Source organism: Trichoderma ghanense (assembly GCF_004382785.1).
Source record: "Trichoderma ghanense strain CCMA-1212 chromosome Unknown scaffold_14, whole genome shotgun sequence".
Lineage (NCBI taxonomy): Eukaryota > Fungi > Ascomycota > Sordariomycetes > Hypocreales > Hypocreaceae > Trichoderma > Trichoderma ghanense.
The window spans coordinates 424,573-441,069 of NW_027395677.1; the positions used below are offsets into that span (position 1 = coordinate 424,573).

The 16,497-nt window shown below is 54.5% G+C and overlaps 7 protein-coding genes across 7 annotated transcripts; 6 read left to right on the forward strand and 1 right to left on the reverse strand.

Annotated features, from left to right (window-relative positions):
• Positions 1–400: 400 nt before the first annotated feature.
• On the forward strand, positions 401–634 carry CCMA1212_009026 (uncharacterized protein; the record flags this gene model as incomplete). The annotated part of the gene is made up of 1 exon (XM_073706127.1): positions 401–634. One exon carries the CDS (start codon positions 401–403, stop codon positions 632–634), a length of 234 nt encoding a protein of 77 aa, XP_073555374.1.
• Positions 635–1,038: 404 nt separating this feature from the next.
• CCMA1212_009027 (uncharacterized protein) lies at positions 1,039–1,824 on the reverse strand (the record flags this gene model as incomplete). The annotated part of the gene is made up of 1 exon (XM_073706128.1): positions 1,039–1,824. The coding sequence occupies one exon, from the start codon at positions 1,822–1,824 to the stop codon at positions 1,039–1,041; it is 786 nt and encodes a 261-aa protein (XP_073555373.1).
• Positions 1,825–3,410: 1,586 nt separating this feature from the next.
• CCMA1212_009028 (Transcription factor yanR) lies at positions 3,411–6,143 on the forward strand (the record flags this gene model as incomplete). The annotated part of the gene is made up of 6 exons (XM_073706129.1): positions 3,411–3,737; positions 4,181–4,211; positions 4,274–4,325; positions 4,397–5,112; positions 5,239–5,940; positions 6,055–6,143. 6 exons carry the CDS (start codon positions 3,411–3,413, stop codon positions 6,141–6,143), a joined length of 1,917 nt encoding a protein of 638 aa, XP_073555366.1.
• A 6,210-nt stretch (positions 6,144–12,353) lies between these two features.
• Positions 12,354–12,909, forward strand: CCMA1212_009029 (uncharacterized protein; the record flags this gene model as incomplete). Its single annotated transcript, XM_073706130.1, has 3 exons — positions 12,354–12,359; positions 12,482–12,705; positions 12,738–12,909. The coding sequence occupies 3 exons, from the start codon at positions 12,354–12,356 to the stop codon at positions 12,907–12,909; spliced, it is 402 nt and encodes a 133-aa protein (XP_073555365.1).
• A 293-nt stretch (positions 12,910–13,202) lies between these two features.
• Positions 13,203–13,652, forward strand: CCMA1212_009030 (uncharacterized protein; the record flags this gene model as incomplete). The annotated part of the gene is made up of 1 exon (XM_073706131.1): positions 13,203–13,652. The coding sequence occupies one exon, from the start codon at positions 13,203–13,205 to the stop codon at positions 13,650–13,652; it is 450 nt and encodes a 149-aa protein (XP_073555466.1).
• Positions 13,653–14,053: 401 nt separating this feature from the next.
• On the forward strand, positions 14,054–14,435 carry CCMA1212_009031 (uncharacterized protein; the record flags this gene model as incomplete). The annotated part of the gene is made up of 2 exons (XM_073706132.1): positions 14,054–14,060; positions 14,098–14,435. 2 exons carry the CDS (start codon positions 14,054–14,056, stop codon positions 14,433–14,435), a joined length of 345 nt encoding a protein of 114 aa, XP_073555467.1.
• A 188-nt stretch (positions 14,436–14,623) lies between these two features.
• CCMA1212_009032 (uncharacterized protein) lies at positions 14,624–15,209 on the forward strand (the record flags this gene model as incomplete). The annotated part of the gene is made up of 2 exons (XM_073706133.1): positions 14,624–14,741; positions 14,857–15,209. 2 exons carry the CDS (start codon positions 14,624–14,626, stop codon positions 15,207–15,209), a joined length of 471 nt encoding a protein of 156 aa, XP_073555464.1.
• Between the last annotated feature and the right edge of the window lie 1,288 nt (positions 15,210–16,497).

Consider the following 16,497-nt stretch of genomic DNA (forward strand, 5'->3'; position numbering starts at 1 on the left):
CATGGCCACCGAACCGCCCTGCTGCTGCTGCTGCGCCGCCTCGACGAAACAAGTTCCTGGCCTGGTAACGCCGCCGGCTGGACCGACGATGTACTCACCAGAGGAGAATCCACTCTCCTCCTCGCATGTCTAGCTGAAGAGTAGACAAGATCCGGAAAGCATGTGCCGCCGAGGGTGTCTGTGCGTCTAACCTATGTATGCATCTGATCGTGCTCCTTGCATGTAGACAGGTCAAGCGCATGCAAGGTCCTTTTGAGAGAGATCAGTGCGAGAGGCAATAGATGGGCTGCCTCGTAGCGGTGGCTTCAATTACAGAGTCCCTGTTTAATCGAGCGACTCCGATGGCTTATACCCAGAGTTGCATATACAGATCTCCTTGCCTCCGTACCTGCACGGTACCATGCCGCAGACAAGACAACAACATCGTCTCGTCTCCTTGATCAACGCTCTAGACTCCTCCCACGTCCAAAGAAGTTCATCTAAGCATCCGAATGCCAAGGCACGGGCACCAGGAGACAAGCTTCTTCCCAAGACCGATCTGGCGTTGGCGCCGCAGGGCCCTGTTGTGCTCAGGAGCTTATACGAGGTTGTCATCTCTGCCATGGCTCCACACGTCAATTGGACGTTTGCTTAGCCAGCTTCACTTGCTTCACTTGATTTGCTTCCGTCAAGCAAGCCCTGCATGAAGCCAACGGTATCGGCTAGCGAGTAATGCTCTGCCATAGCCACACTGGCTATCCACGCAATGCAACAGCAACGTCCAGTTCGGGGCCTTTCTTTGCTGTGCTATGCCGAAACTGCGCTGGCTGCATGCTAGATGAGCCGATATCCGGAACCTAGATGCCGTGTTGATTCTGTCACGTTTGGCTCCGCGGAGGCCGTTGGATGCTATAGAGCTTCAGTAGTCTATAATCCTCAAAATTGCAACCCAATCGAGTGCGGATGCCTCTTGGAGGCGAGTCCTGTCGTTCTCTCCTGAAAATGGCGTAGGGAGGCCCACCAAGGCCTGCATGCTCCTTTCCGTAAATGTCTCTGCTCTCAAGGCCATACTTCCGTCGTCTTCCACGAGATCTCAGACTCAGACACCTCAACCTTGTGGTTCCATCTCCGGCCTTTCTTTGGGTCCGTCAAGTCTACCTGGTCAACCTCCTCGGGCATAATGACCAAGACTCGAAAGTTCTTCCGCGCCAGCTCATCGTTGACGTCGTCCACTTCCTGTCCCAACCCTAGCCCGGGCTCCGGCTCCTGCGTCAGCGGCGTTCCGGGCGCAGGATTTCGAAAGGACCCTCTCATCAAGGGACTCAAGTTGCCAAAGCTGGCGGTGAGCTCTCTGCTCCAACTCCAGTCATCCTTCTGCCCCTCGTCGACAACCCGCATCCAGGGCTGCAGAGCAGCTCTCACGGGCGCAGCAGCCTCCGAGTCGATATCCGGCCCGATGATGTAGGCCCGGCCGCGGACCCGCCATTGCACTCTGGCCTTTTCCATCCAGAAGACGGCTTCAACGGGGCCTCCAGCAGCAGACTGTGCCCCTGACGCTGCAGACGGCTCCGGTCCGCTGGCTATCAGCTCCGGCACCTTCTCCATGCGCACATCCGTCGTGATGGTCGGCATGTCGCTGGTGAAGGCGGTCGGGTTGAGCGGCGCCGGGTTTCTAGAGTTCTCCGGCAGGGACGCCCACATGCCGCGAAAGATGACGGTCCTCGCCCTGGGCACGAAATGGTTGCTGTCGAGGGGATGCAGCGTGCTCAGGGTAAAGGTTGCTGTGCCGGCCTGCTGGACGTGGGACAGGAAGGCGGAGCGCCATGGCGCTTCGGGGGCGGCCATTGTGTGAGAGAGATGGTTGAGGAGCTGCTTTGTGCGTCGGACAGGCGCTGTGAGGGTGCTCATGGGGCGGCGAGGGCTGTAGAGACGTCTCCTGTGTCTTGGATGGGCCGAGATTGTGCAGAGTTCAGGTTAGAGATGAAGATGGGGGAGCTTCCTTATCAATTCGTAATCGACGCTGGGAAGCTCCAGCCCCACTCATAGCTGTTGGCGATGGAGCTCGTCATGGGCTTGGTATCGCTGCCTCGGCCCATCTGGACTGACACGATGTTGACGACACTCAGACTGGCGTTTCGTCCAATGTCGCTTCTATGCTATTTGATCATTCAAAGCAGTCGATACTAAGGTAGGTATATCTCCGCTCCAGGGCTGCTGTTCACTGACGGCCTTCGACGTCTCTTGTTACCTGCCATGCCAAGCGATGCAGTGGACTGGCTACCCTGCAACAAAGGATGGAAATGCTCGCGTCTCAAGCGATCAACGGTTCAATTACTCGGTCCTCTGGGGAGAAAGACGGAAACATCACACTGTATATCTGTCTCATTCAACTCAACTGATCTTTCTATTCTTCCCCTAGTTACCAAGTAGATGTAGTTAGATAGTTGTCGACTTATTCAATCCATCAGGTAATGTCCAGCTAGAGACAGACGCCATTGCGCGGTGCATTAATTGGGCCGATTCTCCCCGCCAAGGAACATGCGCTGCGTACCTAGGACTGGACTGGATCGAAGAGAGTCGCGTCGTTTGCGTATCAACGACGTGTACCGGATACCGACAAGAACTCGCTGGGTTCCGGGTACCTTGCCTAGTAAAGGAAGGAACTGAAGGCAAGCCACTGAGCCCTCGACTCCTCGATTGTCGACCGCATGCGGATTAACTGTTGCTGCGAACAATAGTCGCAACAAGCAATCCTCTGTCTGCTTCACCACCTATCAATTCCAAATTCATTCCACGCTTCCTCTCCCTCGTCTCCAGCTTGCAAAGAATGGCTAGTGCGCTGCGGCTGAGATCGAGAGGCAACTGACTGGGATTTGCCTCCTTGCCCCCCCATTTTCTGCATCTCGTCATCCAATCCAGGCGGCTCCTCCACCCTTCCCGCTCCTATTTGATTATCCGCCCCCCTTTGAGCATTGCCATAGACACTACCATGTTTATTCCCAGTGCTCAAATCCGACACCCACGAGGCCACCACCAGACAAAATCCCTCCCCGAGCAGCACAGCTCGCGCAACTGACCCCGATTTCTCCACGCTGTTATTCCCGGGGGTCCCGTGGCGCGAGCGAACTCGGATCGAGAGCCGCTGACACAGCACGGCAGGCCATCCGCCGGGCCAGGCGAGCACAGCAGGAGAGAAGCAGCCAAACGGCCAGCCAGACAGACGGCAGAGCAGGGCCGCAGCGCCTCAAAGCGTTTGCTCGCCGGGAACAAGGCCCGCGGCCTTGTCACAGCGTCGGCCCGTCTTCCCCCAAAAAGAAAGGGGGAATCACTGCATCGGCATCGGCATCGGACCAGCCTTGGGAGGGGGCGGCTCTTTGTCCTGTTGGGGATTACGTTAGTTGCAGAAGCGCGCGACTCCGGTCAGTGCTAGGATGGACCTGTCGCTGTTCCAGCAGCACGGCAGGCCCGTCGCCGTCGGGGTCGGACGCGGCGCTGCCTCCATGCCGCCGGCCCTGACCCCGACGTCCAACGCCTCCGTCGCGTCGCCCGGCTCCGGCTCCGTCCCCGGGAGCCTTCGTCTGCCGGTCATCGGCGGCGGCAACCCCGGAGGCCTGGGCGGGCTCGACTACCGCGGCATGGTGTCCCACGACGCCGAGGCCACGCTGCCCGAGCCTCATGCGGGTGGGCCGCCCAAGAAGAAGCAGAAGCGAAACAAACCCACGCTGTCGTGCCACGAGTGCGTCGAGCGGAAGACAAAGGTGCGTGCTTTCCCGCGTGTGCCAGCCGCTCGTCTTGGCCGGCCCTTGATGCGAGACATGGTGCCGCTGTCCCTCGTCCCTCTTTCGCACTTCTCCCCTTTCCCCTAGGTACTAGGCAGTACTGCCACTACAGGTCTTCTCTACCAAGTGTCGTCTACTCGCTTGTCGTGATCCTCCTCACGGTTGCATCTTATGCTAGCTACCGAGCCAGCTCGGGTACCTGCCGCTTCATGAATGGGCATGGAACCGACTCTTGAGAGTCCTCACCTGCGGTTGCCCGTCCGCTGTGCTACGAGTTCCCTGCATTATTCTTCCTCCTCTGTCTGTCCCTGTATCAGTTTCTCGATTACGGGCCACGTCCACCATGGCAGCTATTTGGAATCATCGAGAGGCGTACTCTGGTGTGTTGCACAAGAGAAGCATGGCTGACATGTTCCCGACAGTGCGATCGAGGGCGACCACATTGCCTTGCATGTAAGTGTCCAGCTTTGGCTCTCGACTGAGATAGCATGCCGACTCACGCTGAATTGTCGCAGGCATCAAGCGGCAGACTGAGTGTGTATATGCTCATGTTGCCAACGTTATCGAGTGAGTCGACCCATTCTCTGACTCGGTCGTCGTGGAGAACTGCAATTGTATTCTGACGGAGCTCGGGACAGGGAGACGTCGAGGTCTGCTGCCAATGGGCGCCGCATGACCAAGCCTCCGAAGAAGAAAGCCGGGGCTAATGGACAGCTAGCCGTCCCCAATATCGCGGACAGAAACGCCAACAGCAACGACGACACTCCGTCCCGAGGCGCTGTCGCCCTCTCCATCGGCTTGCTATCAAACGTCCCGTACTCTGTGGCCACTGCCAGCAACGTTTTTGGCATAGGGTCGGAACATCCATTTGCCAACTACTGGACATGCGAAGGTGGCCTGCCAGAAGTCATCTCGGTGCTTCCCGAGAAGCTCCAGGCCGATATCCTGCTGTCTCGATACTTTGAATGCGTCGATCCTGTGTATCCCATGATCCACCGCCAGACATTCTATGCCGACTACGAGCACTTTTGGCAGATGAGCGTGGCGGAGAAGCATCAGGTTGATGCCGCGTTTATCGCCCAAATCTTTGTCATGTTGGCTTTGGGCACCCAGTTTGTCACGTCGACAACGGCGCAGGAGCGGAAGCAGACGGCCGAGTTTTATGCGTCGGCCAGCAACCAAGCTCTCCGGATGTTCTCCTATCTCAGCACAGCGTCCATTCGGTCTATCCAGGCCATGGTTCTAATGACTTACTTCCTCATCAACGACAACCATGCTTCGGATGGCTGGGCATTTGCCGGAATATTGATACGGCAAGCCTACGCCATGGGCTTGCATCGTGACCCCAACATTGGTACGTGAATCCGCGATTCCCAGCGGGAGGATAAATGCCCCCTTTCCTGTAACTCGTCATCCCCGGCCTCTGCCGTCTACTTGTCATCCGTGACGGACCACCAAACTAACCGCACTCTGCTCATAGTTACGCCGGATGCCAGCCCGTTTGAGAAGCAACAGAGACGCAAGGTTTGGCAGGCAGTCTTACTGCAGGACACCTTTCTCACGGTCCTGTTGTCCTTGCCACCGTCCGCCACGCATACTGACGTGTCGGTCGATGACTTGCTCGATCACGGGTCGTCCATTGCTAGCAGCGATCCGACAGACAACGCCTACATCCGGGGCTCGTGGACGCTGGCGAACCTCGTGCAGGAGACGATATGTTCGCCTCGGTCTCTCGACGTGCCCATTTGTGCGACGGCGCGGCACAAGTCGAAGCTGATTGCCGACTTCCGCGCAGTGTACCGGTCCTTTCCGGACGTCTTTCGCTCGTGGGACACTGAGAGTCTGACGGCGTTGGCCGGGACAAACAAGAGAGTCGTGCGTCAAACGCTGTTTCTTACGAGCAACTACTTCCACAACCTCATGTTAGTCCACGCCTCGGAGAGCCCGGACGTTCCGGTCAACGTGCGGGGCACGCTGGAGGCTGCCCACGATGCCATCGGCTCCTTTTTCCTGCTGTTCAACCTGCTGGAGAGCGAGGCCCGCGTCTGGTGGGTATTCAATCACCGAGCTTTTCTCGAGGCTCTGTGTATAGGGAACGTCTTGCGAGAAGCGGCCAAGGAGCCACTGGGCAAGGAGCTGCTGGCCAAAGACCCGTTGTTCGTTCGGGCCAAGGCAGACATCAGTAAGTGAATGCCTGCATCACCATGACCTTGACTCCCCAACACGCTGGACTTCCATCAACTACATATTGTGCGCACGGGCACGGTCCAGTTCATTGTGCTAACGACGTCGGCAGCTCGGATGATTCAGATCATGCAACAGATGGCCGAGGACTCCGAGGTAGCTCGGACCAGGGTGCAGGTGCTGAGCCAGTTTCTGGCCTAGAGCGTTGGGGACAGTTCTAGCCTCGCGGCAACTTTATTGAGACGTCTTTCGCTCACTTTCAGTTCTTGTTGGTACTCGTAGAGCACGGTGTTGGAGGACAGAGGACACGCACACACGCACGCCTGATCCATTTCGGGCCATTCGCTTTTGGGCTTATGAATTACAGTACTGTGTGTGTCTCGGGCCTTTTTGAGAATGCAATACCATGTATGAGAGAGAGTGTGTGTGTGTGCGCGCGCGCGGCCGTGTGGGATGGGTACTTTCGGGGTATTCCTTCTTACTGTGTACTACGCATTCTGCCTTTGCGACGGGGTGGAGTTTGTTGTTTTGTGCTGCGGTTTTGGTGGGATGACTTGATGCTACGACGGAAAAGGGAACTTTGTTGACATGGGATACCTGTGTGCGACGGTTGTATTGATAGGTCCTCTTGTTTACTTTCCTGTCGAGGAGGGAAGCATGAGATATCAGGCGCAAAGGAAAAGGGACGGCACACGGAGGGGAGGGTCGGATCTGATGCTACATATGATGGATGGCTTTTTGATGGCATGCTATGGTGGCGGGCTGGGATGTATTGTGCTTGTTGTCAGTCGTATTCGGGCAAGTTACCCGAGAGCCTTCTCTTCATCTCATTTCACTTCTTCTGATTGTATTCCTGTTTGGGCATCTGGTTGTAACAGTGGACAAATGTACGGCAAATGAGGAGTGGAACGTGGCTATGACGTGGGCTTTTAGATGGACTGTGATGTAACCTACGCGTTGACTTTTCTTTCACATCCATTCATAGGTGCCTTGGGTGATGTGAGGAAAGTTGATGTACTCGTAGGTGCACGTATAAGTGCTTGATGGGAGGCTGCTGTATGTTGGGTACTAGGTATGATACGTGTACGGAGATGTATGCGTACCTCATGTATGCAGCGGGAATGAAGCTGCATGTACGTACATGTTAGAACGAGCATGGACGCATTGGAGGCGAGAGGCTGAGGCTTTTGTCCTGCTGTGATGGAGGGGTGATATGACGGAGGTTTAGGACGAGATGTTGAGGAGTGTGATGGGTGAGGCTACGGTGATTCGTTGGACGTGGGAAGAGAATTGCAAGAATGTTTGTGAAGTGAGACGAAGTACTCCATTCGAGAATGACATACATCTCTGGAAGCTCATAATGGTGTTTTTTATGAGGGAACGAGGTTGCCGCGTGGATTTCACCTGGGACAAACAGTCCACAGAGGAAAAAAAAAAAAAAAAAAAAAAAAAAAAAAAAAAAAAAAAAAAAAAAAAAAAAAAAAAAAAAAAGATGCAAGAGGTTGTTGTTGTTGTTGTTGTTGTTGTCTCTGGGCACAGATTTCAAACGAGATGTGCAAAGGTCGGAGGACGTTCATCGATAGGTTTGGTAGTTTTTTCGATCGAGATTCGTAATGCTACGAGGAAGAGCAAGCAGGTGATGGATGCGCCCATTACGCATGTGATAGGTACTGATATTACAGGTCAAGAGATCGGCGCGGGGCGTGGCTTGCTTGCTTCCATTGAGTTTTGACGGGCAGAGCAACTCTGTTTCCCGTTGGCTCTTTTCCTGTTTTCTTGCATGTTGGAATGTAGAGGTGTTCAAGAATGAAGAGTTACGCTGAAATGAAGCAAGTCGATATGTGGGCACGTTGGAAGCGTCCTCAATGTACACGTAGCCGGACGGAGTCGGAGGCACTGACCTATGTACCTACAGATCAAGAGCGCGCAAAGCTAAGTCCGTAACAATTTATCTTGGGGGGGCTTAGAATGAATCTCGCGGTGGTCGTAGAAGAACCAAGACTCTGATGAGAACAAGTACAGTCACTGTATAGAGGCATGGCAGATGTACTGTATCGTACAGTAACTCTGATGTGGGCTGCCGCGCATCCAGGCAGCTTATTCGTCGCGGTAGCAATCGAGAGGATGAGGATGAGGGTGAGGATGACGAGTAGACACGCTGTACACGTCAGAGGATCTCGATGCGTTGAATGATCTTGACAGTGGCAGACAATACCTTAGTTGTAATGGTAGCCATCGCATCAAAGGTCAAGGCAAGCAGGGGGTGCCACCAAGATTCCGATTCCCCTACTATACCCAGGAAATTGCAGAAATCTTTCTTGCCGTCCCCATCCCCCAGTTGCAAAACAAGGTACATCACTCCATCAAGCATTTCTGCGACAAAGTCAAAAAAAGAGCCGCCAACAGACGCCGCCGTCGGAAATGGGGAGCGGCGTTGATACTGTACATGGCGGCCAACCCCTGGACTGGCTGGCTCTTTGTCGATGGATGACACCCCGCGTGGGTAGCACTCCTTGTTGAGAAACACGGGGTGGTGGATGGATGTACCACAGAATACTTCGGAAGTTGGATTGTCGTTGGTACGAATGTGCTTTTCAATACCTTAGTAATCTTCTGAGCGTTGCAGCGAGTGCGGGATGGGAAAAGAGAGAAGAGGGAATGAGAAAGAGAGAGGGTGAGTGTGTGTGTGGGAATCGGAGGAGGGTTGCATCGTAAGAGGAGTTGGCTGGGTGGATGGGTGGCAGGGGGGCGTGTGGGAAAGTAGTACGTACTGCAAGTATGTGCGTCCGCATAGAGAAGCAAATCTCGAGGGCTGAGTTTCTGGACGCTGGATGGAGTGCTGGGAGGAAGGATTTTTGTTGGCACGTGGCGCTGAGTCCTTTTTCTCTTGCACATTTCATATGTGATGATTGTTGTTTCTTTTTTGGTGAGTGTGGAAGAAGAACTTTGAGGAGGATTTGAAATGTGATTTACGTGATCATTGGAGGCTGCTGGTTCAATCATTCTTGATTGCTTGGTCAATCACTCATCAGACCGATGCTGAAGAATGCCCAGCAGTCCATCGATATTCTCCGAAGCCAGGACTAGGGAATCGTCAACGCTTGAACGTCGAATTTCGTGGCTCTACACTAGCAAGCAACCTAGCATCATCGTGATCGCCCACGATGGCCCCCCCTAAAGCTCCGTACATACCTAGTCGAAGCGGGAAAAAAAAATCAAGGGAAAAAAAAAAAGGCAATATCAAACACTGTGGAATCATGCAACGCCAGTGTGATCCGATGGCTAATTCCTTGGCAGAGACTTGCTAGGATGACTTTACTTTATAGATGACTTGTTACGAGTACATAGAGTGGGAGTGGCTGTACTTGGAGGATGAATCTATCGCAGGATTGAAGCATCAATTTGTAGGATGCAGCATGTATATCATGCGAATGATTGCAGTAGCATCAGCGTTCGGGCAGTCTTCTCAGGCGCTGTACCAATCCCATTCTGCCATTCAGCCGCTTGTATTCTATCGTCTTGCTGTTGACTCTGATGTTTTTCTCTTTTGGACAAGTCGGAGGACATGGAGAGTAGACAAGGGGGGGTGCGGCAGATGAGGAAAAAGGCGACTATTGTCTAAAGCGGTAAGAGATACGCTTGCAGGGCTGTGCTGCGCCAGATGAGCGGACGAGAATCTGGAGATTGTACGGAGCCAATCATGATTACCTCTGTAGCAGCACTCGTGATAAATTGCAGTCAATGCCTCTGGCTATAACTCGATCGAGCAAAGACTCGGCACAGCTTCAAGCTAGCGCTTCACGTTCGTCATGGAGGTGTTCGTGTTGTTTCTTCAACTGCCGGATGGACCCCGTCTGCTAAGACATTCACATGCGCAAAACTGCCGCGGGAGCCCAACACCATCAAACGCTTCTTCTTTTCACCGTTGCATCCCCCATACATACGATACAGACCAAGTGCTACAGTACTTCGTATGTGATGAGCATGATGATGATGATGATACGTCCCTCTTTTCCTTCTTCTTCTTCCCATCGATTCGTCCTGGAGCAACAGCCGCACCGGTGATAAGCCATGATGGACAGTCGGCGATAATCTCAGCGGACATGGTTTGATCATCATCCATGGCCTGCGGAGACGCCTGTGCTTTTTTTTTTATGGCTACTGACTTGCATCCATAATATCGCATCAAGCATTACAGCAGACGGAGAAGCCGTTGCGCTTGCTGGCTGTGATCTGGCGTGAACAAGTCATGATCCAGGCGATTTTGCATGCTCGTGCTTCAACAACGGACCGTCATAGCCTCGCACGTGTCGTGTCTCAATGGCTCGTGTAGCAAGAGGAGCCCCTACATAATATCACACAGCCTTGTTTCGAATGGCATTGCCTATTACGGTAATCCTTCCTCTGTATGCATCTACGTGCGGCTTCGAGTCGTGATGATGATGATGATGATACTCTGCACATCTCGCGAGTGCTCCGTATGACTATTACAACATGTGCTTCGAGGTTGTGTTGCTTCTAAACTCGCAACCAAGACAACGAGCGAGGACTCGGCAGCGTCTGCCGGGCTGCTGCATCCAAGAGCGCCTCAGAAACGAAAACGCCTCCTTTGCGGTGGATGTGTGGGATCGGTGGGATCAAAAGACCTCGGCTTCTCGTGCTGCCAGCATTGATCCACAAGCACAAAGGCGAATGATGGCTGTCATTACTATCCGCTGTTGCATCCAATGCATCTCTCGTTTCGGGTTACGAGTCAGTGATGCGCACACAATCAATCGGACAAAAGGGTGAAATATTATAGACGAGGTTATATCAGAACTAGCAGGCTTCATGTTTTTTGCTGCCTCTCGGTTCAGACTGATGACAAGCGCCGGCACTTTGATGGATGATGGAGAGCCCTGTGGGAGATCCTCCCCCCTTTCCCTTGTTGGCTAGCTAGCAGAGTCGATGTTTGGAGGAATTGCTCGCGACTTGGCACATATGGAGACATCCATGGATGTTGTTTCCTCATTGGCTGACTAGTAGTACTCGCATGTATGTATTACTCTGCGAGGAGAGTTCCATCATGTTGTCTGCAAAAATGCCTTATACGCGAGACAGACATCAGTTTCTGGAGCCCATCTCAGCACACACCACGACACGAAATCAGGTCTCCAGAACTGGACTCGGTCGTTTCATCTCTCAAACGCAGCACTTCAATGGCATTCTTTATTATTCATACAATACTGTAAGCCGGCATGTCATCACCTGCTCCTCGTTCTAGACTCACCTTTATTTGCAATAAGCACGACTGAAGCATGCATGGACAGGGGCGGCATGGATTCAAGCCCAACTTCAGGGCAAAGACACGCCGTCCGCCAAGGGCCCCCCCCTTGTCCTTCGCATCGAATTACCCTCATGAAATCGGATCGAGGAGAATCCACGCCGCTCTTCGGGGTGTGTTTGTTATTTTTGCCTCTTGCTCTTGCCCGTCTGATTCGCGGTCATGCAACAGCGTTACAGCGGTCGGAATCGAGACTCCATCGCGGCCTTGTTGACCGTTGTCACTTCTTTGCTTGATATGCAGGTCTGCAGGTCTGCATTATGCACTCCTCCTCCTCCTCCTCTTCTTCCTACGAGGTGCTGAATTCACTTCATACTGTGCTTTGTAGATCTTGAAAGTCTCTTCCTTCCCACCCCTGGTCTCCTCCTCAGGCGAGTGAGCACTATCTTGCGGCCCGAAAGAGGGCCTCTTCTTTCTTTTCTTAGTAGTTCTAAAGAGACGGGGACAGCCTTAAGTTAAGGCATCTCGGACGAGGTACAGTACTTGGTCCTGTGTACCCGCACGTATCCTGCAGTTGTGGTAAACGATCCCGGCTTACGTAAACCAGCCCTCTCCAGAACGATCAAGGGACAAAGACAGGGATCTGCCACCAAAATCGACGGCGGCTTTTTTCCCCTTCACAGGCAAATACTCGCCTGATCCAGCAGCTGTGTGTGAGTTGTGAACAATCTATCGAGCTCAGCTGATTGGCAGCAAGGGCGAAAAAGAGCGATCCTCTACGGACAAAAAAAAAAAAAAGCTGCCACCTGATTGCTCCGAAAATGTCACGTTCGCACGACTCGGATCCGTCCAACTGCACGCTGCGCAGACCGTCTTTCTGCGCTGCCGTTGGACGGCCGTTGAGCTGCGGAGTTTGGGGACTCTGGCCAGTCAGAGGATCAGGAAGAGGCGAAGATGCTGCGGGCCTCGAGCAAGGAGGGAGAGCAAATGAGAGAAAAGGGAGAGAGAGAGAGAGAGAGAGAGAGGCATTGGGGCGTTGGATTTGCATGCGGGCATCGCATAGTCAATCACACCTACAAAGTACGCGCACATGCGTCCTTACATGCTGGGACGCGCACATGCGAGCTACGAAGGCAAGGAGCAGCACAATGGCCGTTGGTCTCGTTCTCCTTTTCTCCAGGTTTGATCATCGTCGCGGCCGTGGTTCGACCTTGTCGCTGCCCCGTCGGCTCCGAATGCCGCCCACCTTACCTTACCTAGGCTAACGGCAAGCAAGGCTCAACCCGTCATCAGCCTGCGCAAGCGCAAGCTCAGGCTCTTCTCTTCAAACTTGGATATCCGCGGCGGCGCGGGTATCCGCCGGAATCCCCTCCCGGGCCTCGAGTCTAGCCCCAGCTCAACCAGCTTATTCCAGGTCAAGACCACGGGCCAGATCTTGTTAAAAACGGGGGTCCCCCTTCGTCGAGCTGTCCTGCGTCTTGTCCTCCTACCGGGCACAGTGTGCGTGAGTTGCGTGAGAGTTGTACCGCTAGGGCCAAGGTTTTCGTCCGCTGCCTGCATTCAGTGGAGTCTCATCCGGATGTCGCTGCGAATTACTTGTCGACGACACGACCAGCATCCACGGGCATCCGCGGACACTGCCTGTTATGGCCAACGTGCCCCGTGCCAGGGCTCGCGCGTGGCTGGCAGAACACCAAGGCGTGAGCATCTGCCAACTACGGAGGGGAAAAAAAAAATCAGGTGTTAAGGCGTCTTCATCTGGCCTGGCCGATTCGCTTGCCGCCTAGCGAGTCTGGTGTTGACGCCACAGTGCCCTCCATGTTGCGCTCCGTTTGATTAGCTCCGATCCTAGAAACGATCTTCCCGGAATGGGCAGTGGGCAGCAGAAAGGGCTGACGGACGACGAAAAAGAGCAATAATCACGCCCAAGGAACAACAACATATGCAATGAGCTGAAGCGGCAAAACCACAAGACGGCAACGGCCTGCTGTTCGGCGATGCATCACATTAGGGACACGGGGCTCCGGACAGAGTGCTGCATCCTGACTGGTCAGATTTTACCTCTTGTTGCTTTCTCCCTTCCTCCAAACGCAGGATACAGGTCATTCAAAGGCGACCCTGCGATGCACAGCAGACGCTCTCTTGCGGGACTGTTGCGTGATACAGTCGAGGACAGTACATACATACATACCACGACTTGGCGGACTGCGCATTGTGTCTCATTGTCAACCGTGGTCGGCGATCATCCGGGGGCAGCGATTGGCTGGTGCGCACGAGTGGTTCCCGAACAGACAACTTCAACACTATCTTGTCGTGTTGAGGCTCATGAAATTGCGTCTTGTGCCACCTCCCAAGAATGTCTGGCATCGTCTGAGGATGCAGTCGGACAGTTGGAGAGTCTACTTGTTCCAGACAGAGTGCGTGCGGGCTCACTCCTTGCTCGCTAGGGCCTACCAGAAATTGTCTGTTCCCTCCGGAAGATTCCCTTCCGCGCAGCTGCGTTTGCCGAGTGGGCTGCACGATGACAAGACGGCCCTTTCCACTCATGATGAGACGCTGCCTCTGGGCGTAGACACAGATCTTGCATGAAGCAGAGCAAAGCAAGAAGAAGGCAGGGAAAACCCGGGGTAGAGGGCTGAATCGCAGTGGACGAAAAATCACCTTGGGGTTTGATGACAAGTGGGCTGACAGACCAAAGAACCCAGCAAAGAGCCCCGTACTCTGGAATAGGAGTGGCTATTCATCACCCCGGCAAATGCATGGCTCTGTCAAGGCTATTGTCTGGAGTAACAAAAAATATACTTTCTGCTACAAATACCATGGCTATGACTCCCATAATCGACTTGGAATGCTGAGTACATAGGGCGCTGGACAGCCACTCCCCTGTAATAGTGTGGCGTCTGTCCCCTTGGTCCCCTTCGCGCCTCGGATCTCGAGATCGGCACTTGGCAACGAGGGAAACAGATCCGACAACGCACGCCCTTCTCCTGCCAGTTCTGTTCAACGGCAGCTCACGAGGAACATTAAGAAAGGGACTGGAAGGAAACGAGGAACCCAGGACCCCCCAGCCTTGCTTGCGGCGCGGCCGCGGGGCCTCGAGCCTGGTCCGTGAATCTCTGAGCTGCTGCACCGTGCCGCCCTGGTCGCCGACCATTGACCTCTTTTTGCTGCGTCCGTGTCAAGATCATGTTGCTCCTTATGCGGTTAATGCGCCAAGAGGCCTGTGGTGAGCCGCTCTGTGGATCAGTGGCCCTGCCAACCGCTGCGGCCGAGCAAAACGTGAGACGGCCAGAGGCCTGTCGTCTGGCCATTAGGCGTTCAACATGGTGCTCTGTGCCAAGGCCAGCCTCTACGGGCGAGCTCAACCTGACGCCCAACGGCATGACGAACACAGCAGGGGAGTGACTGATCGACTGCGATGTGGCGGACGGGCTCAGCTGTCTTGCTTCCACCTGAGCTTCTGGACGACCGCGGACAGGCCCGCTCAGGCGAGCCACATTTCACGTCACAGCAGGTCGCAGCGGCAGCAGCTGCGGGTGGGACAGGGCAATCGTGAAGGGCCCGTACGGAGCACGAGCAGGAGGTGCTACAGTACGACTCGTACAAAGTAGCAGCAGAGTGGGATAAGATCACTACGACTCGGTAATACAGTACTTACGTTGATGCCGCGGCTCTCCGAATTGCCATCTGGCCGAGTGTTACAGAGATCTGGACGTGGAACAGCGGGCACACGATGCCGAAAGCTTGCAGCTGGATACAAGGACGCCTTCACGAACAGGCCGGCGCATGGCACCTGGGTGGACGGCGAGGTGGTGCCGGCTACGGAGCACCAGAGCTGGAAGCTGCGAAGAGGTCACACTCAAGGCGACGCTCCTCTTGCTGTTGCATGTACAAAGTGGCAGCACAGGGCGAGCTTCACACATACAGTACAGAACGAGACCGTCCGTACGGTGCAGCCAGTTGCAGGCAATTGCTGGAGCTTCGATCTTGGGGGCGCTCGATAATAGCTTTCTGAAATGCTAGAGAATTGGGGAGAAGACAGGCTTGAGGAGGGTGCCTCGAAGCGCTGGTGCAAACTCTGCAGCCTTGCCAGGCGGCGCTGGTCGTTGACAATCGAAGTATAGCACAGAACGGCACAGCACGGCAGCCGACAAGACGCGGGGAAGCTCTATTGTTGTCGCTCGTCTCAATCGGCCTCCCGGTAGATTCGCGCCTAGCAGTGGCAGCTTCTCGATAGGCCGTGATGCTAAGAAAACGACGGCGCGGAGGCGACATGGCGCGGCACGCGGAAGCACGGCCGTGCAGATCTAGAGGGCTTTTGAAGCCTGTCACGGATCGTTCTTGTTTGTACTGTATCGCGAGTGCAAGATGTTGGCATTGACTTGTGCGCAGTACCAACTCAATACATGTGCTGCTAATAAGAGAAGAAGTCGCTCCGTGCAAAGAGACTTTACTTTGTTCGAGGCAGACGAAGCAACAAGGGGAGCATCCGCCATATTGATCGATTTAATTTCCATTCAATTTCCTCTCGTTCGCCTTCGAACCAACGCCTGTTCGGCGATAGCACGGCAGCACGGAACCGCACTGCATTCGAGCACCGGGTCCTTTTGCGCGCGTCTCGCACGGAGCGAGTTTTGCCCTGCTGCCGATGCTACTGTACTAAGCCTTGCCCAAGGGCTGTCTTTTCTCTCCTTGGGGGTGATTGAGTGGGCCGCCTTTTGTCCCCACCAAGGATTGACGACGGATTGTCCCTTTTGCCCATCAAAAAGACGACGGAATCTCCCGCTCCGGTTAATAGACAGACGGATGGACCTGAGAACCGACAAAGACAGGGAGAAAAAAGCACGCAGGCAATTGCTGCAGCGCGATGTTGGTAGCAGTGCTTTGATTCATTTCCTCTGCTACAGCCAGTCGAGATGACGAGTTCTGGCGCGAATCCTCGAGCAAAGCAGGCAGTCGGCTGAGCCGGTCGAGATACCGCTTGCTGAAGCTGCAGCACGGGGAGCAGGTACATGTACCTCGCTACGAGCAATCCTGGCTCCTGTTTCTACCGCCAGACACCGCAGATTGGAGGTATCGCTACGAGCTTCGAGGCCATCGTCCTTAGAGTAATGTGCACATACCCGATCGGGATAGGTACCAAGGTATAGCCCATGCGCGCCATTGGACAAGGGCGGTAGATGCGGCGTGTTGTCGCTGTCCGGGCTGCTTGCACTCCTAATGCTCGTACCTTGGACGCCCCCCCCCCACCCCTTGATGCGAAGCTCGCCGGCAGCATCGCATCGCCAGTGT